Source organism: Paramacrobiotus metropolitanus, unplaced genomic scaffold (assembly GCF_019649055.1).
Source record: "Paramacrobiotus metropolitanus isolate TYO unplaced genomic scaffold, Prichtersi_v1.0 Parri_scaffold0000108, whole genome shotgun sequence".
Lineage (NCBI taxonomy): Eukaryota > Metazoa > Tardigrada > Eutardigrada > Parachela > Macrobiotidae > Paramacrobiotus > Paramacrobiotus metropolitanus.
In genome coordinates this window covers 415,258-438,663 of record NW_026570328.1, presented here as the reverse complement: position 1 = coordinate 438,663, position 23,406 = coordinate 415,258, and the positions used below count along the sequence as shown (strand labels likewise).

Here is a 23,406-nt window from a genome sequence, read left to right as displayed (position 1 = left end):
CAGTGGTCCCAACGACGGCGTCCATCCATCACTTTCATAATTATTTTCACGTAATCAATGCATAACATATCAAAATTTGGCATGATAAGAAAATTTGCATTCTTTATTTTTTTATCAATATCAAACGCACAAAAACAGTTTTGTTACTGTATTATGGTACAGTAGTTGAAAAATTCACGTCAACGGAAATACAAACGCTTTGCAGAAACAGGCATACATTTGACTGTACTTCCAAAAAATGGAAAAATTGTAATAATGCATAAAGACCGTATTGTGTCATTATAGTGATCTAATCTGGCACCAGGAAGTATAAAACATGTTTACCTTTTATATATCAACACTTCCATCAGCCGGAAGTGCTGATAGCATAGAGCGGACTAGCTGATTGGGATCTCCTAACTGTCGTACTTTTTCACTGTTTGCCGGCATTACTGGCGCAATTGTGGTCTGATTCATACCATCGTTGTTAACGTTGATGCTGGCTGCGGCATTATTCGCCACGACTGCCGTTGACCCCGATACCGGCGTCAGTGACCCCGTAGAACCGCTTTTGTGGACGCTGGTACCATTAATCGGCACTCCAAGCCGAACTAAGACAACGGAGCCTTGCGTTAATGCACGCGAACCCAGTGAGACACCCATACGGCGCAGTGTACCATGGGAAACCGCCCGCGGTACGGCAGACCGGACAGGACTCATTGGCAGCATCGACGGCATGGATCCCGCAAACGGTGAATTATTCATACCGGTCATATTCGGGTGAGGAATAAATGGCATCGGCGGCATGCCGGCCATGTGAAACGGAGGATGTCCGAATCCGTTTCCCATGGGAGGCACGCCTGGGAAAGGGTGGTGACCATAGAATGGTGGAAGAAATCCCGGCCAGTGCATCGGTGCACCGAACCCCGGACCCTGAGGAATGTCGTGGTTTTCTTCGATGTTGTCAGTATGTGATGAAGACTCAGGAGCGCCTTCGTGCGGTGTTCCTTCCACGATGTTGTGACCGGATATTGGAGCATCTACATTAATATTACTACTGGAGACCATCGGCACGTGGATTGGCGTGCCGGTTCCGGGAGGCAGTGGGTTGGGTGGCTTCACCGGAAAGGTCGCATTGAGTATCGCAGCCGGAATATTGGTTGGCGTCGGATTAGATAAAACTAGATCCGTTGGCTCCGTGACCAGCATCAACGTGGTTTCCGGTGATGTGTGTGAGCCAGAATCAGATGTATTAGCCACGAAAAGATGACCAGGCATGTTGCCGGTGAAGGGCGGTGTCGGCATTGGGGGTGCTTGTTGCGCCAAGACAAAACTCCCAGATAAGAATAGGACAAGAAATTTGGGTAGAATACCGATGATGTCCAACATTCTGCCTAATGAAAGTGTGCTAGCGCTGGTGCCGAATTTGCAGAACCAACTTTTTATCAACGCCAATTTAGTACTTACTGTAGACTTACAGCTACGGATAAGGTGGTCGCAAAAGAAAACTGACCTTTCGCAGTTATAATTATGAAGAATTATATGTCACTCACAATCAGTGGCCGTTTGCCTTACATTTTAATAGTCTAACAGAATGGAGTTGCACCTTACCGTAATGTGCATAAGTCATTTGCATAACTTTTGCAGAGTTTTCGAAGTAATCTTAAGTTTATGCTGATTAACAACAACATGTGTTTCCAGTTGGCACTGTTTTTTTGAGTATTTTCGGAAGACGACAAGTGCGTTGCACAATTCTTTGCTGTTAGGACAATTTGCAATTCTACCTAAAATATTTTGTGTGTCCAGTTACAGAATTGTGCAGCTGTGTTTATAAACATTAAGCTACATTATTACCTGCTCATTATTACCTGCTTGTGTAGAAGCAACGAGCAATGACAATAACTAATCCTGATGCTGCTTGTCAGAGACATGCTAACATGCCATAACAGGAGGGATTGAGTACTTTATTATGTAGTAAAAATATGCAAAGAAATTTATTTCAAGCTGCGGGCATGCAAGCTAAATTAACATGGAACATTCATTCATATAATAAACCATATTATAACATACAGGCATAGCATAGCCTACTTTTCGTTGGAACTACAACTTTTAACTTTTCATTCTCGACGTTTTTTGGTTGAGGGCTTTATTCGGTGTGCAATGCCGGAATAACAAAGCGCAAGGAATTTAACGTTGATAATTGCTGTAGAATCGTAGATTCATCGAGCAGTGAAGTTAATCGTGGCAACGGGCACGTGCACGTGCATCAGTATATACAATACACTATGTACAGTAGTCGAACACAGTGGCACGTTAACACATTTTTTTTGCGATAAAAGTATTTGCTAGTCTTTTGCTGACCGCAAACGCCATGGTTAAACAAATTCTTGAACATACAACCATTCAACATATTGTGTATTAACATATTGTGTATATGTTAATATATTGTGTATATGTTAATATATGTTAATATATTGTGTATATGTTAATATATGTTAATATATTGTGTTAACATATTGTGTATATTGTGTATTAACATACATTTAACATATTGTATATATTGTGTATTAACATACATTTAACATATTGTGTATATGTATTGCATGTACGTCACACGGTCCACACCCCACATTTACTAATTCCACCAAATCAGATAATTATGGTTCCATGACATAATACTATGCACTTCTTGCGTACGAATACTCGTGTGATCTGCTTCCTAAAACGCAAGGCAAGATTAAACAGCGTATATAACTATATATAATGCGCAGTTTATTCTAAATTTTATTATGGTTTTTTTAGCTGTATACCATTGCCCCTCGTAGTAGTTTTATTTTTTCCATTGATTGAATTTTCATTTAAATATTAGAAGTAGTAATTTTGTCCCGGTCCGTGTTATCAGATCTCTGCAGAACACCGTGATTGCTCTAAAGACCCCATAACAACATTTCAAGTTTTTAACCTAAAACCAAGCAGACAAAATTAAGATAAACTGCTGTAGATCTTATGTTGGTAACTTATTTACATAGATAATTTATGATCCAGGGCTGGTATAAATGCAATATTTCCCTGCACTACTGCTAAAACGATGATGCTGCTTAAAAAAACTAGCCACTTTTAAGTAATTTTAAGCACTGCATTTGCTTACCATTAGTTCACTTTTCCGTCTGTTTATCAAAGTTGCGGCGAACACTGATAACGGTTTCGGAAGTACAATAGACAGGGTAAACCAGACTCGCTAAACAACCTCAACCACAATTTAATGGTATTACCGTATTACTGTACTCGTATCATACATACTACAGATATTTCTAGCAAAAAATACCTCTGTTAGCATTCACCTGTGTTAGTATTGACAGCTTGGTACTCGAATTTCAAGATTCTATGTTCATCTGCCATTTATTCATTTTTTTATTGATGCATAATTAAAGTGGTTGAATACATTTCAGGATTTTTATTAATTATAATGATGCAGCATGCACTGCAGCACTGAAGTGCTTACTACTTACGTGCTTACTGTAAAAGGTAGCACGCAAGCCGTATCACGGAAACAACGTTAACAAGATAGCAAAAATATTTCCCTGGTTTTGAAAGCAGCAAACAAGTAATTAAGACTTTATCCGCAAAAAAGGGTTTAATTATTAGATAAACTACATAACTGATAAATACACATGGTTCCCATCAGTCCACGCCCAGGATGCAACCAGCCCGTACATGTATTCCTACGAGTAGTGTACTGACTACTGATTGTAGCGTGACCCCATCTTGTAACGTACAACAAAGTGGCGTCAGGTTATTGAAAACTTCAAATTTTCATTAGAGACGGGAAACATTACTTTATTGACTAACACAAATCATTTCAGGACACCATTTCTAATCAGGAAGCTGAACCCGCAGAACACGCGCAATGAATCTTGGCCATAACAGCGTATCACGCCCGGTCAGTTTACTGCTGAAATGTCCCGGCCACACTTCAGTGACACTGCCATACCAAACAGCATCACGATGCATGCACGATCGTTTCACGTGCGCAATATGCAGTCCGCAGCAGTCGACACAACAAAACTGCTTATTGGTGGGCGCCTATATGGTGATGAGAATCCGCTAAAGGGATTTTTATTATGACGAGAGACGAGTCAAACCATTCGTTTCAACTGTGGCATAAACTTGTACAATATGCGGACACATTGAAAAGACCGTGTTCCTCGAAACGGATTCTTTAATCTATCATTTGTCTGCGACTTTCTTAATTTTGAACCCTTGGCCTATGCCTGTGAATATCCTTATCTTTGACTTTTATTTATTCCACACGGCATGATTTTCTCTCAGTGTATCCAAGAAGCCTTCTACTTGTTTTATCGTGGTTTTAATTTTTAGTTAAAAACGTTTTCAATTTAAAGATAAGTGTGTCTATAAACGGCATGCGGTGTTGTTGCCTGATTACATAATTTGGGCGCTAAAAGCGTAGTGGCATTTGTGCACTGCACTTGCTCAGGGACTGGTGGTGTTGAAATTTCCGTGCCAAGTCTACCGTTTTTCGGGTAACGGGAATGCCATTCCCTGCAACGGGTTACGATATTTACATGGTCGGTCCTCTAAAATCATCTACTGCTGCTCAGTTTCCTCCGTCGCACCACTACAACTACATGCTCGATTTCCAGGTATTGGCAAAAAGCACTTTTATTAATGAAAACCTACTCAGTAATTGTAATCATATTTCTGCATAATTGATGTGTGTCAGTCATTTTTTTCGTTATTCTGTATTCGTGCAATAGGCACATATCTGTATTACATAGGCACGTGCATATCTACGCTGCTGTGCATTTTACAGTTTGTAAACTATTACATTTTAAATGTAAGTTAGTAAGCAGGTAAATCTTGTAGAAAACCGTTGGCGATATATGACAACACTTTACATTTAGTTTCAGGTTTTTTTTGTAAAACGTAAGTAGTTTTGTGTGGCTTTGTATAATTTATTATGGTAAGGTGATTTCCAAAATTCCTTTCAAAATTCATAGTTGCAAAAGTTGAAAAATATTGTGACAATTCGTCAGAATGGTAATCCCTGAATACGTAGCTGAAAATATAATTGTAACCATCGATTACGTAGCTTAAAAGTAAGAACATTCTGTTTGATTCTGGATTTTACATGATGTGGGATTCTGCTTACTACTGCATTCTCTAGCCTATTTATTGATCACGATTTTAGCATAAGTCATGAAGTGCTTCAAGATCAGTTATTGCCTTTTCAGCGTGTTAAGAGGTCGTAGCTAGAACAACCTTGTGGCTTGTAGCAAGCAGCTTGCACTGGCCATGGGCTGTCTGGTTCGTCACAAAACTGCTAGTTAACCAGTTCTCATTGATGTACGCGCAAAAGCGGCGTGAGCTTGCACGTGATGGTCACTGGTCACTGGTCAGCCACTGCACCGTTTGCATTTGATATCGTCGGCGCCGGCAAACACATACTGTACGCGTCGACTTCGAGCGAAAGTTGCTACGTAGTACGTACCAATGTACCATACATGAGTCTATGATTACCGGCTTTTTTTCTCTGGAATTGCACCGGAATGACCGGACATCCGCGCGGGATCTGATTTTAGCGACCGGAAGGAACGCCGGTTAACCGTACTGGTTAATGGCTTGAATTTGCTGACATAGGCGTAGGCTGTAGAGTGCAGGCTTCGGAGTCGTAAATAACGATCACGCTCCGAATGAATGATGCGGTATTTTTCCCTGTACTGTACATATTGGCAGCCGCAATCAAGTTTAAACCGGCAGCGTCACTGTAGTGTACTAGGGGGTGTCTAAACAACAGTTGGGGAATCCCCGAACAGGGCCAGGCTGGATAGCGCATCGGGGATACGGAACTGCAGATGTTGGTACTTGTTAGCTTCTAACTCACCCCGTTTTTAAAAAAATAAACGTCTATTTTTTATCCGCTGCTTGTATTAATCTTCTTGACTGAATGTTAAAAGCGAAACACTGCTTAATGCAATTATGCAAGTTCAAGAAAACATTGATTTTCTAATTTAGGTTGGATCTGCAAATGCCCGGAATCCTTACCCACTTCGCTCGCAAACCGGGGAGAAATCTCCCGTAGTCGCCCAGTCGAACAACAGCACCCAGTCGATCCTCAGTGGCCGGAGGAGCCCGCGTGTCGAACGTCTGGACCGGCTGGATTCGTTGGAGGACGGTTTGACATCCGGGGAGTCCGACGATAATGAGGTGCCCCCCATAACCCTCATCCTCAGGGAGCCCCCGCGACGGGGTTTCCGGCGGAAGAACCTCACCACCACCAGCACGCCCATCCTCAAAAACTACGAAAACAAGAACAGAGCGAGGAAGACGGTGCGCTTCGCCGATGATGTCGGGCTGGATCTGACTAACACGTTTGAATTCGCTGAAGAGGAGGATGATGGTTACTGGGAACCGGAAGCGGAGCCCCGTGTTGACCTGTTCGGCTCGTCTGCCAAACCACAAAATGCTGATGATCTGGTGGTGGAGATATCCGAATGGCAGGTGAATTTCAGCCAGCCGGCCGCTGATTATATGGGCTTTCGGGAGAAACTGGAGAGTAATGTTGTCGCGCTGGAGAATGTGATAATCAAGCAGAAGTCAGAGAGTTTTCTGGGCACCATCAAGGTGAAGAATGTGTCCTTCAAGAAGGATGTCTTTGTGCGATGCACATTCAACGGCTGGCAAACATACTCCGATTTCCCGGCGAAATATTGCAGTAGTAGCACGGACATCTACGATACGTTTAGCTTCGAGATTGCAATTCCGGAAGAGGCCGAGCAGCGTCATTTAATTGAATTTTGTGTGGCATTGCGAACAGATGGAAAGGAGTACTGGGATAGCAATCAGGGAAAAAATTATCAGTTGATTACGGGACACATGAAGCACAAACGCACACTGGAAAAGCATACAGATGCGTACAGGATTGAATCGCCCAGCAAATCTTGGGGCGAATTCGCCAGCTGGAACCAGTTGGAAAACCATCAACCGTATTGGTGATTTTCTGTTTATGTGCGCATTTGGAGCTGGAGCGGAATAGAAATGCCGGCATTGATTTTCGGTGATCAGATCGTAATTTATTCTTTATATCGGCCAAGGATGTGTTTTGGATGTTTTGTACAGTTTTCAAGTTGTACTCGTTTAATTGTTCGGATCTTTCAAACACTGACGTATTTATCGTTTTACATAATATGATTGGCATTGCAACTCAAACAGCAGGAATGAGTTTGCTGTGTGGCAAAGACCGTTCTTGCTCATCGGATGTTCTCTTTCATGGAATCTGCAGAAATTATTTGGCTCAAAACGGTTACAGTATTTCCTCCCGGGGGTGGATCCGTGTGTAATGGATGCGTTCTGCTTTCGGCACATCGCAGATGCAAACTAATGGTGCTGTCCTCGCTGGCAATACTGTACAGTAATAGTGCGAATAACCTTTTGTCCTTCACAAGGTCTTTGCTCTTTAAGACTTTTAGCTGTATAAAATTCTTGATTTTTGGCACTTTTTGCGGATGTGTTTTCGCGATTGGATGCTCTGTGATATACCGAACGTTTTCATGCTTCTTTGGCTGATTGTACCACTATTTAATATAACGTTTGTGCGTTTTTAATATGTGACTCTGTTTTAACGTTATTATGTTCTAATAATAACTCACCATGAGCATTATTGGATGAATCAAAAGACATCGTCAATTGGCTTGGTGTTCTGTGCAAATTGTGGATGAGCGTCAAAAAATGTTTACCGAACTTCTTTCATAATCGCATGATCATGCAGCGTTCAGGCTGGCGAGGCGTGGGAGACCCAGATATAATTTTAGCGTTTTGAATTACGCCAGCAATTACTGTTTGTGTTCTGGAACAAGTTTCGAGTAGCCGACACGAATATGTGCATTTGGCAAAAATATGGCACGACTACGCAGAATAGTTTTATTGCACATGCGGTAGACTGTCGGCGCTGATCAGCAGTGAAACACTCGTCGTGCTGGCTGCCATCGAGCCGGCTCGACGACAACTTTTGTACCGGCGACATTGCTCCGATCACGCCGTACACTGGTGTCGGAAGTACACCGTATCACGTTGCGGGCAAGGAGCCTTCACCTTACAAGTAAATTTTCAGACAGCTTGAAACGTGTGGTGTAATGTCTTAAGTAATGGTTCGCATACGACGAAAGAAGTCGTCGTAAACAGCGGCAGGTCCACGAGGCAAGTTCACCTTGTTGCCGACAAGATAAAATGAACGATAACAAAGGGCACCTTATCAGGCTGTGGTCGAGTGAATTGAGCCATTTTGTAACAGATTCTTCACCCCTACATTGGCACGACTCCATTATCAAAAGCTAACGTGCAAGTAACGCCATGCTATTTCCAAGGAATGAACTAAATTATGCTCCCATAATCCACATTCCATGGTGTAACGCAAAGCGGAAAATTTACTGTATAAGTTATTAAAGCTTTAAGCAGAACAAAAAAGGCCATAGCGCTTCTCTGCTCTGTTGTCATCTTTGTAAGTTTCTTAATTTAATATGCTCAGAACTGCAGTATCTGAATACGATGTTAAAAATCGAAAGAAAAACTGTATATATATGTATAAAGCCTACTCGGCAGTATCTCTGATAAGCCGCTAACACCATTACGTCACCATTTAATATTTTAATGTAACTAAATCTTTAACGCACAGTACTGTATGTGGTCACATCAAATTTACCAATCGCAATCAAATAAAAATGCAGAAAAATCAGTTCTATAAAAACAAATCAAGAATACACAGTCTGCAACCCAATCCGATTTCCCAAAAAAATCAGAAAACAAATTCTGCAAATAAAAAATCAGTCCGCTTTTATAGAAAATATTCCGGATTCTGTGTGTGCTCTAAGGAAGGCAAGAATGGAGCAAGTTCATTAATCATAATTCAACCTTATCTCTTTGCAAATGGCATCAATAATTTCGGCACTCAATAAGGAATCAGCTTCGGACATGAGAGGACTTTCTGTTTTGCCTGCAAACAAGTCGGATTAACAGGAGAATAAAACTGAAAACGGTATCGCTCTTCAGTAATGAGCCCGCTAGGAAAAACCAAAAACTATTACACAGCAGATGAAATCTTGCCGATTGATTGGCCAAACCGCTCAACACTTTACCTGCTAAAATGCACCGACGAACTTCATCAGCTTCAAATGCCAAACCCGACGAATTGATGAAATTAAGCGGAAACTTCTCATCCACAAAAGGAAGTTTGTAGTGAAATTCTTCTGATGGTGTTTTAAGTTGTGTTGGAGCCAGAAAAGGAGCGCCAATCTGCAACAGGAATTGGAAATTTAATTATACAATTAAGCAGATAGCAAATTAGCTTCATTTCAAGAAACGTGCTACAATCGGTTTACAACTGAAATGAACGAGCACTGGTGTTCAAATGGGAGCGTACAGGAAAATAATTTTTGTTTGCAGCTTCCAGTTAATAACACATCCTCAGTTATACTCAAAATCAAACAATATCAGATTTGCGCTAGTTTGAAATGGAACATGCTTATCGCATGTTTGCCTTATTATACTATGCAATAGAGAGAACTCTGCGGGTTCGACTGCCGGTTCTGACTTTTACAGTGATAATATTTTTATTCTGCAGTTTCAACCGCCATCGTCTTTCTTGTTTACACTTCATCCGAAAAAATAATAAAACAAATACAGGCAGATAGTTAAAAAATCTACTCAGTCACAACATCAAGCAAAACAAAACTATTACCCGACGTGTATTTGACGATCATGGCAGTGTTTTCTTAGAAATAGCGACAAAATACACAATTATAACTTCTAAAGCACAGATTGTTCGAACCAGTAAGCCGATTACCTCCGGGGAAATTTAACAGCATTTTCCAAAGTAAATTTCGTGCCGGAACGAAAAGCTGTCATATATCTTGCTCAAAGTAATCATCCACAGGCTATTTTTTACCAGTGGATATTTTTTTGCAGTTTCTGTGCCATCAGAAACAAAATACATCTACGATCAACATGTCTTAAAAAAATTTACGCTAAAGTTTCTGAAGGCAAAGCAGATAAAAGTGGACCGATGGCACGAAACATCCCTCTTACAGCAACTCCGCATCTAGTTTTATAAAAGTGCAAAATAAACCTAATGGCTCAACAGCGGTCTGCGAGCCCGAACAATGTGCACTGGTTACTTACGCACCTCAATAACTAAACCCTCCTTTCCAACTATTCTTGCAGTGGACTCCAAGTCCGTCAGCATCGACACCAAAAACTGAGCGATTGCGCCATCATCGTACTGGAGCGTGATGGCTGTAGTGTGATCCACGCCTGCAATCATACCGTATATTATGAATGGTCATTTATTTCATGTAATTACAGTTCCTGAATCAACATTTTATGGAGAGCGTTATTTTATGGCGTCATTTTATGGTGACGAGAGTGCACGAAAACTGTGACGAAATCAAGTTTCTTGCTGCCCAAAGAATAACGTCATTTTATTGCAATACGTTAAAATGACTACTAGAAGCATATATCCAGCGAAATATTTTCGATAGCAAAATGTATTACAACTATTAAAGCATGAATTAACTCTCTGAAAATCGATATATATGCGGTAAAGACGTCGCTCACCCGACTCGTTAAAGGTCGCCACTGCTTTTACGGTAGCTGGTTTCCGGTCTTGAAAAACTAAATTAGCCAGCTGCACGACGTAGCAGCCGACATTCAACAGAATTCCTCCGCCAAGGTCGCGTTCTGCCAGGTTCGGGACGTTTGGAGCATGAAATCCAAAGTTAGCCGTCAATAACTGGACAGGACCGATAGACTGTTTCAAGATTTCTTCACGCAGCTGCTTGTAGGCGGGAAAACACCTTGTCCAAATCGCCTACCATATAAACGGGAATGAGTGTTTTGTGCAGACAGAACTGATAAATTCTTGTTTAGAAACAACAAAGAAAATTCAGTATAAAATGTAACAAAAAACGATATGCCGCTTCCTGCAAGTTTTGTTATGAGCGCAGAACAAAAAGGAGAGTACTTACCGCATACATATCTCCACAGTACATTTACCAAATTCAAGTACCACTGCACCAGTGCTATTTTTTCATACCTCCATTAGAAATTTGCCCTTTTTCCGTGCATAATCAAAAAGCTCTTTGCTTTCAGCCAATCTCAAAGTCAACGGCTTTTCACACAGCACATGCTTGTCATGCTGCAGCATCATCAGGCATAACTTCTTGTGTTCCGTGTTAATGGCGCCGATATAAACAACATCTGCGAAGAAAAAATAAAAATACAGTCAATAGACATAGGTACAACATGGGTACTGACTGCACAGCTCCAAAAACCAAAAATTAATTTTATCAAGGGGAGAACACGATCGACACGGTCCATTTTATTAGTCAGAATAAAATCTGTTGTATGAGCTATAAAACAAGACTAAATCTTTACAGGTGCAAGTGTATGCGCCAACCGCAAACTTGAAAATTCCAAATCTAACCAAACAGAACGAACATACCGACTTCCGGATCTTTTGCCAACGCTTCATATGAACCATAAAATTTTCGAATACTCAATCTAGATGCGAATTCTTGCGCTTTGAATTCATGCCGCGAGGCTACCGCAACGACCTAAAAAGATAAACAAAATAGATGAGCAAAACAAGAACACCAGTGCCCAGTGGCCCACCACGCAAACATGCTATTTTGTATCCTTAATTACTGCTATCCAGAATACTCTCAAAACCTCGCAAACAGGCGTTAATTACTTGTAAAGAAGCTCAGGACAAAATTTTTTTATTCAGCTTGAACAACTCCAGTGTTACCGGAAAAGAACTGCAAATTGTTAATCCAACAAATGGACTCGAAACTGCAGCACACACCGATTAGAGACGATCAAACCTTTACCTACCTCGTGCTCATCCTTAGGAAGTGTCATCATCGCCACCACAAAATCATTGCAAATGCGTCCAGAACCAGCTATACCCCAACGCAGTGTCTTATTTGGAACGGGAGACATCTCTTCTTTGCTGCGACTTACTGTCTTACAGCATTAGCAAAACAAAAACAGGAAACCGCGAAAACTTTCTAATATCAGGGCTCAGACAGAAACTGGTTTACAGTTTACTGTTCAATGACTAAGGACAGCCACAAGATTCAAGCTCAATTCCTGCAAAAGTAAAACAAGAAGAATCGAAAAGATCCGTTAGGGTAAACCAATATAATGACAATATTATGATTTTTGAATAAATTTTACAGCTGTACTAAAAAATAAAAATATTTTTAAAAGTCAAACGCAAAAATTGGTTTTGCAAACAGCAAACTGCAAAATGCAAAATTGTAATACAACGCCGGAAGTTGCGTCGAAATTGTCGTTTCGCTTCGCTCTGCGGGCGGTTGCCTAGGATTGTTTCACCTTCCGTTCCTACTCATCCACCTAGGCGGTCGGAATAGCAACAACATGACAGCACCCGACAAATCAGTTCCGCAATGCGCGTGTCTTTCAGGGCAAAGTCTACCCTTGAAGGCGTGGTTACCAGTTGAACAAGCAGCCACTAGAGGATTTAGTTTCTTTCTTCTCAGCCAATCGGCTATCGATGCTGACATCGGCCACGTAAATGTGAGTTGGAAATACGCAGGCCGGCTAAGCTGCCGCAGTCAAGGTATGTTTACCAAAAAATGGCCATGCTTTGAGTTTGAATTATTTTATAGCGATCTTTTTTACGAAACTTTAGGAGAGCTCGATCCTCCTGTTTTAAATTAATATTTACACCTTTCATTCCACTGCTGCATACACGACAACAAAATGCCAAGTAAGTACTTCGATCATATGGAGGGAACATATGCGTCTGCTGGTGCATCTCTTGATTGCACGCTGTCCTTGCAGTCAAATTTCTGGAGATTATCAAGCCGCTTTGCGGGATCCTTCCTGAAATTGCAAAGCCCGAGCGCAAAGTAAGTTATTTTTTTCATCCGAAACTTAATCATAGGAAGAAATTAGGTTAACAGGAATCCATAAGGGTAATCAGTGCTATTCACTCGTAACCATGCCTGTCTCAAAGTGTTCCGTTCCGGGCGGTTTGCGTTTTGTCCGTGTGTTCATTGAATCCTTCCTAATTTTGAATTTGTCGTTTTGTAGATCCAATTCAGGGAGAAAGTACTATGGACGGCAATTACGCTCTTTATTTTCCTTGTCTGCTGTCAGGTTGGTATTTGTTTGAAACATAATACAAAAATACGATGCAACATACTTTAGCGTACGCCATACTGTATTTAGTGTATTACATTTACTTTTTACGCAGATTCCTCTGTTTGGAATCATGTCATCAGAGTCCGCGGATCCTTTCTACTGGATTCGTGTCATTCTCGCTTCCAACAGAGGTATATTTGCAGTTGCTAAATTTACTTTCATATGTTAAGAATACTCTGATTTGTCTCTCAATTATAACTTATGTAAAATTATCGCAGTCCAAGAAGTTAGACGTTGTAATTTGTCGTCTGACGCTTCACTTATTGCGGTTCTGGTGTCCGGTCTTAGTATTCTGCACACTTTTTAAGGTACACTGATGGAGCTGGGTATCTCGCCTATCGTGACATCGGGTTTAATTATGCAACTGCTGGCCGGTGCTAAGATCATCGAAGTGGGCGACACTCCGAAAGATCGCGCACTCTTTAACGGAGCGCAGAAGCTGTTTGGCATGGTAATCACCATCGGTCAGGCCATTGTCTATGTGATGACGGGAATGTACGGTGAGCCCAGTGATCTCGGAGCGGGTATCTGCTTGCTGATTGTCATACAGGTACGGAAGTCTACATGTCCACGAGTGCGCACTTCGCACAAATAATCATATTCCTCCTCTCACAGTTATTTATCGCCGGTCTGATCGTGCTCTTGCTGGACGAGTTGCTGCAGAAAGGCTACGGTCTCGGGTCGGGTATTTCTCTGTTTATTGCCACCAACATCTGCGAGACGATTGTGTGGAAGGCATTCAGTCCCACAACTGTTAACACCGGACGCGGTAAGTTGAAACTGGCGCCCATACGCTGCATATTTGTGCGTAGTAAGTTCTCCGCCAGAGTTTGACAAAATCCGATGAATTCTGCAGGAACTGAATTCGAGGGTGCCATCATTGCTCTGTTCCACCTCCTGGCCACCCGCAATGACAAGATCCGTGCTCTGCGTGAAGCATTTTACCGTCAGAATCTTCCCAACCTGATGAATCTTTTAGCCACTATTGTCGTCTTCGCGGTAGTGATATACTTCCAGGCAAGTACTCTTTGCTTCGAATTTTGCCGTAGCAGTGTAAATGATGCAGCTCGAGCTTGAAATGATGCGAAATCATAAATCGAGGGGAATAGTTAACAAGTTTACTAATACATTGGACCGCTTGCAGGGTTTCCGTGTGGATCTTCCCATCAAATCGGCTAAATACCGTGGCCAATACAGTTCCTATCCCATTAAGCTTTTCTATACCTCCAATATTCCTATCATCCTTCAGAGTGCGTTGGTGTCCAATTTGTATGTGATCTCGCAAATGTTGTCCAGCAAATTCGGGCAGAATTTCTTCGTCAGTCTTCTTGGAGTGTGGGCCGTAAGTACTTTCTGATTTGACGTTGACTTACTCCTGCGATTTTTTAACATGTAATTTTGAGAAAATACCTATCCCAATCTGATTTTTCCATCATTTATTTTGCGTTTAATTTTCTTTTTTATTTCCGAACATTCGATACAGATGTGTTAGCTACGTGGTTTTACAGGACGTTGGCGATAGTGGTCCAGCAAGAAGTTATCCTATTGGAGGATTATGTTATTACTTCTCTCCACCAGAAAGTCTTGGTCATATCGTAACGGACCCGGTGCATGCAGTGATCTACATCATCTTTATGTTGGGATCTTGTGCTTTCTTCTCCAAGACCTGGATTGACGTTTCCGGTTCGAGCGCGAAGGATGTAAGTTATTTATTCTCGGTTTTTAGATTGTGTAGGCATCAAGAATCTGATAGTATGATAATCTCACTTACAGGTGGCCAAACAGCTGAAAGAACAGCAGATGGTGATGCGAGGACATCGTGAAAAATCTATGATTCACGAACTGAATCGATACATCCCTACGGCTGCTGCATTCGGTGGTCTGTGTATTGGAGCTTTGTCCGTCATGGCTGACTTCCTGGGTACGTCGACTGCTGTTACTGTTTAATTTCGGACTAGTCCAAATACATGTTTGGTCTTTTTAGGTGCAATCGGAAGCGGCACTGGAATCCTCTTAGCCGTGACTATTATTTATCAATATTTCGAAATTTTTGTCAAAGAACAGAGCGAAATGGGTGGCATGGGCGCTTTACTGTTTTAAACTTGAACATTGTATGCTGGCTATTTTTTAGCAGAAAAAAACATTTTGTTCTTTTAATATGTAACCAGTTTGACAATTCCCGCTGTAAAAAAAGTTAATTTTTAAATGCCACGGCCCACAATTTACTTGGAGCTGATAATGGTTTTCTATTGTACGTATTTATGCAACTTCGCTACATCATATATTTTTCCTTCTTCTCGGCCAAAATACGGGCAGACGTTTTGGCGTCCAGGAACAAGCTGGCAACAGTTTGAATGCTCTCCCGTCCGATGGTGTCGACTCCCTGCACCTGGGCATGCAGTTTTGCAGGAGTAATAAGCTGAACGGCATATCTAAGGAAAACAAAATTATGAGAAACATTAACGGACAGTTAGTTTCAAGTACTGCGCCTAAATTTCCGATATGAAGTTCCAAACTCTCCACAAAATGAAGTACACAGAACGTACTACACGGTTTAATACACAGTGAGGAATAGATATAGTACCACTGCCGAACTTACCGCAAAGAAGCAGTCGTTCCGATTTCTTTCAAATAACTCAAAGCATCATCCGTTATATTGGCAGCTTCAACGTTAGCGCGAATACGAAGAATCTGTGCTGTCTCGTCCGGACTGTAGGCTGTCGTGCGGATAATCAAGATACGATTCAGAAGATCCAGTGGAAGCCCATGAGGAGAGACAACACCATCAGTACCCCTACAATTTTTTAAAAATTACCCGGTATGTGACCACTGGTCAGAACAAACTGCTGAATGCATCACTTACCGCACTTCACATTTGCCGCGGTTGCTAGCAAAAACAACAATAGGAGAGATCTGAGATTCCAGTGCACGATGGAGATAAGTGAAGCATTCCAAATCTAACATGTGGATTTCATCAATGAACAACACCCCGGGAATTAACTCAGCAATTCCTTGCTCGATGTAACGATCGACCATTTTGTCAATTTCACGACGGAGTTTCTCGGTGATTTCTGTCTTTTTGGGCTTGCTCAATGCACCCAACATAGCGACAATATCATTCCCGCCCTAGAAGAGCACGGTGTATTACCTTACTGCATTCCAGCACCGTTATAAAAACCATGCACCGACCTGCGGTCGCGCATTTGCAGCGTCGAGATCATGCAGCGTGACGTCCTGTACAACTTCCTTGCGCTTGTGGACATCGCCTTTTGGTAAAGGAACATATTCTTCCGCTTCCAAGTCGAATTCAGTGGCGTAGACATCGCATCGACCCATGCGCTAAACATAATACAGGATAAATTTTACTCTGCGATGCAAGAAACGCTATTGCATTACCCTAACAGCGCCAGTGTTGGACTCAATATATATGACATCCCCAATGGAAACTCGCTCTTTTTGAATACTTTCATAAATGGAGGGATCCAATTTCAGCTTTTTCACACCTTTGGCGGTCTTCAGGCTGACTTCCACATGCTGCACAGTCTTTGCATAGCCTACAAGCAGAAAAATATTCCCATATTTTGTTGAAATAGCAGTTTACGACTCCCTATTAACTAATTCTGTGGAGTTTAGCAGCAAGACCAAAACCGTTTAAGTTAGCAAAAAAAAGCAAGGCAAGAGAGAGCGAAACTAAATTTCCGCTGTAAAACACATACCCACGGGATTATCGCCTTCAAAAGGTACCAGCTCCGTAACTTCACCTTCGTAGACCTCTTTCACTTCTTTAATTCGCAGCCCTGAAGAATAAATCGTTACAACATAAGACAGCATATCGAGAAAAACAAAACGATGCACGCTTGATCTCCCATCGTGAAGCAAATTGCAAGTCCAACCTACCGATAGCTCTACGAAAGTTCTCCATGAGAACCTCTGTTTTCTTCACTTCTGACGAGAATACTTCACTGCCAACCATTGGACAAAATGGCACGCGAGAGCCAAGTTCTTGGGCGATGGCCAAAGCAATGGCCGTCTAAAGAACACAGCCCGAATAAATTAGGTGAATAAAGAGTTATAAAATCACAGAGCCACATTTTATGTGATTACATTTATTACAAGCCCACACTGGTATACGCACAAGTATATCAAAACATTCCCGACGACTGCAAGCGAATAACCAAGATTTCTAAAAATCTTTCTGGTATTTCACGAGCATAACAAAACCTACCTTGCCAGATCCCGGAGGACCAGCCAAGAGAACAGCACGCCCGGCTAACTTTTTCAATTTGATCAACTCCACGACGATGCCAGCAGCCTGTAGGAATAACGAGCAGAATTACAGTACAGCGATGTTGACTACTGTTACGACCATACCATTATTGAATATTGATTAAGTGCAATATTCATATAAGTCTCGCAAAATGAAACCACAATAAACAGAAACCACTCGCAAACAGAAAGCACAATAAAATTACTTCTCTAGCTTTCAGCTGACCCACGAGACCTCCGCCGCTTTCTTTGGGGATCCCGTTCTCATCCAATCCAAGTCCCTTGACATGGCTGTGAGCCGCAACCCGCTGTGCTTTAGTTGTACTGGTCACTTCTTCGATCCTCATGGCTTGGCTAACAACTTAACAAGCAGCACGACGGAGCTCGGCTCGCCACTAAGTGATCAGAAAGTGACTGAAAGTCTAAAATGGAAACCGATTTGAACTTCGCCTATAGAGAAGTACTGCTGGACTGCTGATTCGCTCCAATCCTGCAAGAGAGCTGCAACAATCAATCGGAGAGCGGTCACAGACTAACAAACTGAAAAGCGGCAAATGTTGCCAAAAATTATGCACTAAAACACGCAAAACATCTGAAATCCCGATGTTCCAAATCTAAAGCCAATCGAAGTTTTGGAAAAAGTAAAACAGATGTACATCTGTTCGAATCCAAAAACGACGGGTTCCAGAAAAAGTTCTTAACAGCGGACAATACTGGTACGTAATCTACACCCGGGGGTGACAAGCGGGCAATGAAAACTTACTGTATTCTTAAAGTTTTATACTTACAGTAAGTACTCGTTACTGTTGAATTTTACTAGTACCTACCGACCTGACCTACGTATAGAACTGTAACATAAATAAAAAAAATGAAGAATTCAAATAAAAGTTCGTATAAAAATTTAATTTGTATCTGGAAAGCTGGAAATATTGTCATTTGTTAATGTCATCTTTCCGCAGCAAGCGCCGCTGCGGCACAGCACAGCGTTTGTTAAAAACGACGTTGCTAGAACCCACAACACGCCTTTACTATTAAACGTCTGTAATCATGTTGCGAACTCTCGAACAGAACATTGTGCGTTAAAAAGAAACGAAAGTATCTGCACAGCTCGATATTGTAGCTGATGATTACTTTTTAGTTTTTGGGTTACATGCATCCCTCTTGCGAAGTTTTCGGCACCTACGCGTAATTGATGTGATGTTCATCATGCGGCTTTTAATTCGCTGCATCAGGTATTGGAAGAAGCATAGTCGAAGTTGGAACAGTAGCGAGAGCCGCTTCACTTATTTTTGATTTCCTAAATACTTTATGTAATTTAAGATGCCCGTATAACTGGTACAGTTCGCATGCACGCGTACATCAGTATGCAGTCAGGCGATTGTGCGACTCAAGTACATACTAAAATAATAATACTGTTGAACAAAACAACAGTAATACTGCTCAATCACAATATTTTATGTCCGGAGACAAAGTTTTAATTTGTTTCTAATCCTTTAATTGTTGGATTTAATAGCGACGCTTTGTTAGCCTCATGACAGGATAAGATCCGCCAAATGACAATCATCTACATTTTTGGACAAACTTTACCGGTAACGCGATAAGCAAAATAGCGCATAGCTCCAAGGGACAACTTGTAGTGTCATTAAGCAGTAATAGGCTTTTCTACCTGTGCAGTACGTATGCGAATTTAGTGTCGTTTTTATATAGAATTTCTTGCACTGCAAGCCATACAGTCAAATAATAAAGTCTGTAACCTGTAATCAGAAACCGATGAATGGTTTAGTGAATGACACCTTCTAACAATTAGGTGTATCAAACTACTGATGAGTGCGCTCTAAAATGCCATTTGTATTCGTACCGGAATCGAAGGTTTTAGCGTTAATGCTAGAAATGTTGTTTGACATTTATTTTTGCAAAAATCCTATGTTCAGATGTTCCTATGACCGCTACCGGCGCCATAACTAAGAAAGCCGTGTAGTGTAAACAATCTTTTTTGGCTGCTTTTTGTCTGCTTTTGTCTTTTTTGGCTGCTTAAAGATAAATCTTCATTTGCGATAAAATATTCAGCACGCATAAATCAAGTCGCTGCAACTAGTTGATGCTCTACGCGTACAGTAAGTTTTTGGCTTCAGATTCTATCAGGCTACAAAAAAATTTTGCCACCAGGACCGCAATATCTTGCGCATATGCGCGTGATTACGGATCAGTAAACGACATAATGTTTTCGGTCGTCGGTGACCCTGCTACTGCGAACCAGCGAGACGTCCATGTTGATAAACAAGCCGGAAGCGTCCCTTTTCGAGAAATCTGCCGAGCGCTTTCTCTGTCATCTTTGAACATAGATGATGCGAATGAACCGGATCGTACTAGAACCGATGAAAAAGCAGATAATTCATTCGGTGGAGGAACGCCGTGCGAAAATACCATAGTCGTCCTGGAGAGTGCAGGCACTAGTGCCAGTTCAACGGCAGAACTCGAATCCGTGAGACGTCGATCGTCACATTCAGATAATCCCAGCGCCGAACTGGAATGGACCCTGAAGAGCACAGAAGAACTTGTCATCTCCGCTGGTGATCCCCTGACATTCGCGGCTATTAAAGCCATTCTGTTGAGGAAGTGTAATATGAAAGCATGGCGACGGCGTTTTCCCATAACACTGTGGTTACCGAAGTACTCTTTGCGAGACTTCAGTGGTGATATCATTGCTGGCGTGACCCTTGGGTTGTGCGTTGTGCCAATGTCATTGGCGTATGCTGCCATCGCCGATGTTCCTTTAGAAGTACGTACGTTAGTTAGTAAAATGAACATTATTTGCGCTTTAATGCAAAACAAAACGCAGAAAACAAAACGTCGTTTTAGTATGGATTAAATGCGGCTTTCATCGGGTGTTTTATGTATACCATCTTCGGGACGGCGAAGGACGTATCTCTTGGACCAACCAGTCTCCTAGCACTAGTGACAGGTGTTTCGATGCCGGCTGGCATTACGATTTCGGAGCGAGCACGATATTCCATTCTGTTCTGCTTTTTTGGAGGATTATTTCAGCTTATTCTAGGCTTTCTTAATCTCGGTAAATTATAAACACATCGTGGGCTTTGGGTAAATTACAGTGTAAGCAGATTACACGACGTTGATGACCCCAGTGCGAGCGCCGTTTGCGTTTGGAGCATATAAGTAATGTTTTTAAAAATTCTTCATTCCAGGGTTCCTCATAAATTACATTTCTGATCCTGTCATAAGCGGATTTACTACGGCCTCAGCCTTCCTCGTAGTTTTTAGCCAAGTCAGAACTATTACAGGATTTCGGTCTGTGTCGTCGGATAACCTTCTTGGAATGTCGACAGATTTCACTGTCAGCAAAATCAAGTACGTAAGCTGCATGGACTCTATCGACCTTACCAGTCGATTTAATTTTGTCCTCGTACTTTTACCGCGTCGGCAAAACAGATTGATTTCGGACCGCTGATATTTGTTCAGTTGGTGGCTTCAAATTTTTTTTACAGTTTTAATATCGCAAAGTGTAACCTGCATTTAATTACAAATATCGGAAGTGTCGCTTGAATATGGAAACAAACTTTCTGTTTTTTATTGTTTTAGCGGATGGGATGTCCTCGTCGGGGTGATTTCATTGAGCTGGTTGCTATTGTGTAGTCAAGGTTCACGGCTTCCTCGCACTCCACAATGGAAGATTTCATATCGCACATGGCAAATTGTTCGTAAAGCAATACGGATAATTGCCGAGACGCGTTACGTTCAAGTAATTGTGATAGCCACCGGCGTTAGTTATCTTCTCAGTGTAAATGGCCGCAACGTTCTCAGTGTAACCCGGGAAGTTCGCGGTGGCGTGCCCATGCTGAAAATGCCCGAATTCGCTTGGGGGAATCACACCGTCATGGAGACGTTCTTAACCGCTTTGCCCGGCATCCCGATGATCGTCCTAGTAGGCAGCCTGGAATGCATTGCGGTAGCCAGAGCACTGGCACTGCATTTTCACTACCGAATCGATTCCACGCAGGAATTCGTTGCACTGGGCGCGTCTAATATGTGCTGTGCATTTTTTCATGGAATGCCGGTGTCGGGAAGTTTCGCTCGGTCAGCCTTCAAAGCGCAGTTGGGTGTTCGGACAACCATGGGAAGCACTTGGACCGGCGTATGTGTACTGTTTACCATAACACTATTTTCGCCGGCTCTAAAGTATGGTAAAGCAAAAAAAGAATTTAATTACTTAACATTTACAAGTTAGTAAATGTGTACGTATACTATAATCTCTCAAAATGTTTAACCTTACCTCTTACTGCTCACGCTTATTTTTCCGTTTCATCTAGTACCACGCGCATCATTATCGGCTATGCTCATTGCCAGTATTTTGGTTTTATTTGACTTCAAAATATTCAAGGATTTATGGCTATATCGGAAAGCGGAACTATTCCCGTTAATAACCACCATCAGTGTCTGCTGTTTTGTCAGCCTGGGATTCGGTATACTTTGTGGGGTAGCAGCGTCTTTTCTGGTTCTGTTTTATCCCATGGCTCGTCCACGCGTGTTAGCGCACGTGGTAAAATCGCGATATGGCTGGCCCATGACCTCGCGGGAAAAGCAGTACCTGAATGTGGACATCGCCATTAAAAGTCCAGTTTTGTTTCCGGGTGCTGACACTCTCTGCGATTTTATTCAGAATGATGTCTTTAAAGTAAACCGGACCGAGCCAAAAATGTTCCGACGAGGAAGACCACAGCGGACAGGTTCTTCGGAACAATCTTCGTACATTAACGAAGTGGTAATAGACGGAGCCCACCTGAAAGATTCTGATTATTCAACGTTGAAAGCAATGCAGTTTGCCGTCACCGGTTGCTGCAAAGAGCCCAATACCATTGTTCGATTCGTCAATACACCCGCCAAAGAATTAGCTTTCATTTTCCCGAACGAACTCCGGGAATTATCAGAATGGAGACAGAAATATGCACATGTTCGTCGGGGTGCACTGGAAAGCGATGCGAAAGACGCGGCGCCGGTTTAAAACGGTAGTGAACACGCTATTGTGGTCCGTCACGGCGTCACCAAAGAACTGCAAAACGGATATACCTATAAAGTATTCAAATTTAAAAGAGAGTACATAACTGAAGGCAAAACATCTAGAGTCGGTATTACTTTTTGTGTTTGTGCGGTTAATGGCTTGTTGTCATATATTATAATATGCTTGCATTTTCTTAATACGCAACCACGTACTTCTGTATCATATATAGCTTTGAGGTGATATGTATTTGTAAAAATTAATAATTTAATGCTTAAAACAGACAGAAGTTGACTCATTGACTTGATAGAAGTCGATGATGAAATATACAGAGGCTGTAAAGGTCAACTGGTTGCTGTTTTTTATGCGTACTAACGGGTTAAGCTGCTTTTGTACTCCTCGAGACAGCATGAACCATACATAATATAGATATAACAACCGCTACAAAAAAAACCAAAACAGCCAAACAACAGGACCTAAAACAATCTTCGTATTACAACTTCCTTTTAGCCTCCTGTAGACATGCAGTGATAATTATACGAGTATAATTACAACACGCATTTCGACATGCACGAGTTTTTTTGGCATCGTATACCTAGTGCTAACGATCTTATAGTTATGTGGATACAGTATGTGTTACCTAACTCAACAAATACGCATCGTGCCGCCACAATTAGTAAATGTGCGATATACCATAATTACCAGTGATTCAACGACAAACGTCATAGCTGTTCGTCTAATCGCCATACGCAGTATCTGTTTATGATGAGCGAGTTAGCAGCTCAAGAGCTCACATCGAACTCCTTTGGCCGATTGGAAAAATCCTTATCTTATCATTTTTTCGTGTAATCAGTAAAAACACTGTTCTTTAAACTACCGACGTCTGCAGCAAATAACCTTGCGTAGTA

The 23,406-nt window shown here is 41.8% G+C and overlaps 5 protein-coding genes across 6 annotated transcripts; 3 read left to right on the top strand and 2 right to left on the bottom strand.

Moving 5' to 3' along the window:
* Positions 1–4,047: 4,047 nt before the first annotated feature.
* Positions 4,048–7,686, top strand: LOC129597729 (protein phosphatase 1 regulatory subunit 3B-like). Its single transcript, XM_055495391.1, has 2 exons — positions 4,048–4,640; positions 6,013–7,686. Exons 1-2 carry the CDS (start codon positions 4,530–4,532, stop codon positions 6,991–6,993), a joined length of 1,092 nt encoding a protein of 363 aa, XP_055351366.1. The 5' UTR covers positions 4,048–4,529; the 3' UTR covers positions 6,994–7,686.
* Positions 7,687–8,625: 939 nt separating this feature from the next.
* Positions 8,626–12,279, bottom strand: LOC129597732 (trans-1,2-dihydrobenzene-1,2-diol dehydrogenase-like). Its single transcript, XM_055495396.1, has 7 exons — positions 11,884–12,279; positions 11,492–11,603; positions 11,084–11,247; positions 10,606–10,858; positions 10,175–10,302; positions 9,129–9,285; positions 8,626–8,986 (listed from the first exon to the last, which is right to left on the bottom strand). The coding sequence occupies exons 1-7, from the start codon at positions 11,989–11,991 to the stop codon at positions 8,889–8,891; spliced, it is 1,020 nt and encodes a 339-aa protein (XP_055351371.1). The 5' UTR covers positions 11,992–12,279; the 3' UTR covers positions 8,626–8,888.
* A 346-nt stretch (positions 12,280–12,625) lies between these two features.
* LOC129597750 (protein transport protein Sec61 subunit alpha) lies at positions 12,626–15,684 on the top strand. Its single transcript, XM_055495417.1, has 11 exons — positions 12,626–12,784; positions 12,859–12,926; positions 13,111–13,176; positions 13,274–13,352; positions 13,530–13,771; positions 13,837–13,990; positions 14,078–14,238; positions 14,366–14,563; positions 14,730–14,921; positions 14,995–15,142; positions 15,206–15,684. Exons 1-11 carry the CDS (start codon positions 12,778–12,780, stop codon positions 15,319–15,321), a joined length of 1,431 nt encoding a protein of 476 aa, XP_055351392.1. The 5' UTR covers positions 12,626–12,777; the 3' UTR covers positions 15,322–15,684.
* LOC129597751 (ruvB-like 1) lies at positions 15,258–18,147 on the bottom strand. The gene is made up of 9 exons (XM_055495418.1): positions 17,694–18,147; positions 17,447–17,533; positions 17,119–17,251; positions 16,938–17,018; positions 16,618–16,775; positions 16,411–16,560; positions 16,085–16,347; positions 15,821–16,015; positions 15,258–15,653 (listed from the first exon to the last, which is right to left on the bottom strand). The coding sequence occupies exons 1-9, from the start codon at positions 17,832–17,834 to the stop codon at positions 15,494–15,496; spliced, it is 1,368 nt and encodes a 455-aa protein (XP_055351393.1). The 5' UTR covers positions 17,835–18,147; the 3' UTR covers positions 15,258–15,493.
* A 1,211-nt stretch (positions 18,148–19,358) lies between these two features.
* Positions 19,359–22,823, top strand: LOC129597731 (sodium-independent sulfate anion transporter-like). 2 transcript variants are annotated; one of them, XM_055495394.1, is made up of 5 exons: positions 19,359–20,266; positions 20,347–20,557; positions 20,691–20,853; positions 21,085–21,686; positions 21,813–22,823. In XM_055495394.1, exons 1-5 carry the CDS (start codon positions 19,586–19,588, stop codon positions 22,502–22,504), a joined length of 2,349 nt encoding a protein of 782 aa, XP_055351369.1. In that variant the 5' UTR covers positions 19,359–19,585; the 3' UTR covers positions 22,505–22,823. The 2 variants fall into 2 exon arrangements, with proteins under 2 accessions (XP_055351369.1, XP_055351370.1); XM_055495395.1 differs by having other exon boundaries at positions 21,085–21,681; positions 21,813–22,015.
* Positions 22,824–23,406: the final 583 nt, after the last annotated feature.

Coding starts and splice junctions, on each gene's coding strand:
- LOC129597731 (XM_055495394.1), top strand. CDS start 19,586: ATGCTCTACGCGTACAGTAAGTTTTTGGCTTCAGATTCTATCAGGCTA. Junction 20,267..20,346: donor TCGCCGATGTTCCTTTAGAA/GTACGTACGTTA, acceptor ACGTCGTTTTAG/TATGGATTAAATGCGGCTTT. Junction 20,558..20,690: donor TCTAGGCTTTCTTAATCTCG/GTAAATTATAAA, acceptor TCTTCATTCCAG/GGTTCCTCATAAATTACATT.
- LOC129597750 (XM_055495417.1), top strand. Junction 13,177..13,273: donor TTTTCCTTGTCTGCTGTCAG/GTTGGTATTTGT, acceptor CTTTTTACGCAG/ATTCCTCTGTTTGGAATCAT. Junction 13,353..13,529: donor CATTCTCGCTTCCAACAGAG/GTATATTTGCAG, acceptor ACACTTTTTAAG/GTACACTGATGGAGCTGGGT.
- LOC129597729 (XM_055495391.1), top strand. CDS start 4,530: ATGCCATTCCCTGCAACGGGTTACGATATTTACATGGTCGGTCCTCTA. Junction 4,641..6,012: donor ACTACATGCTCGATTTCCAG/GTATTGGCAAAA, acceptor TTTCTAATTTAG/GTTGGATCTGCAAATGCCCG.
- LOC129597732 (XM_055495396.1), bottom strand. CDS start 11,991: ATGTCTCCCGTTCCAAATAAGACACTGCGTTGGGGTATAGCTGGTTCT. Junction 11,604..11,883: donor TTCCTAAGGATGAGCACGAG/GTAGGTAAAGGT, acceptor TTATCTTTTTAG/GTCGTTGCGGTAGCCTCGCG. Junction 10,303..10,605: donor GGCGACCTTTAACGAGTCGG/GTGAGCGACGTC, acceptor GTATGATTGCAG/GCGTGGATCACACTACAGCC.
- LOC129597751 (XM_055495418.1), bottom strand. CDS start 17,834: ATGAGGATCGAAGAAGTGACCAGTACAACTAAAGCACAGCGGGTTGCG. Junction 17,019..17,118: donor GAACTTTCGTAGAGCTATCG/GTAGGTTGGACT, acceptor TTTATTCTTCAG/GGCTGCGAATTAAAGAAGTG. Junction 16,016..16,084: donor CGCGGCAAATGTGAAGTGCG/GTAAGTGATGCA, acceptor AAAAAATTGTAG/GGGTACTGATGGTGTTGTCT.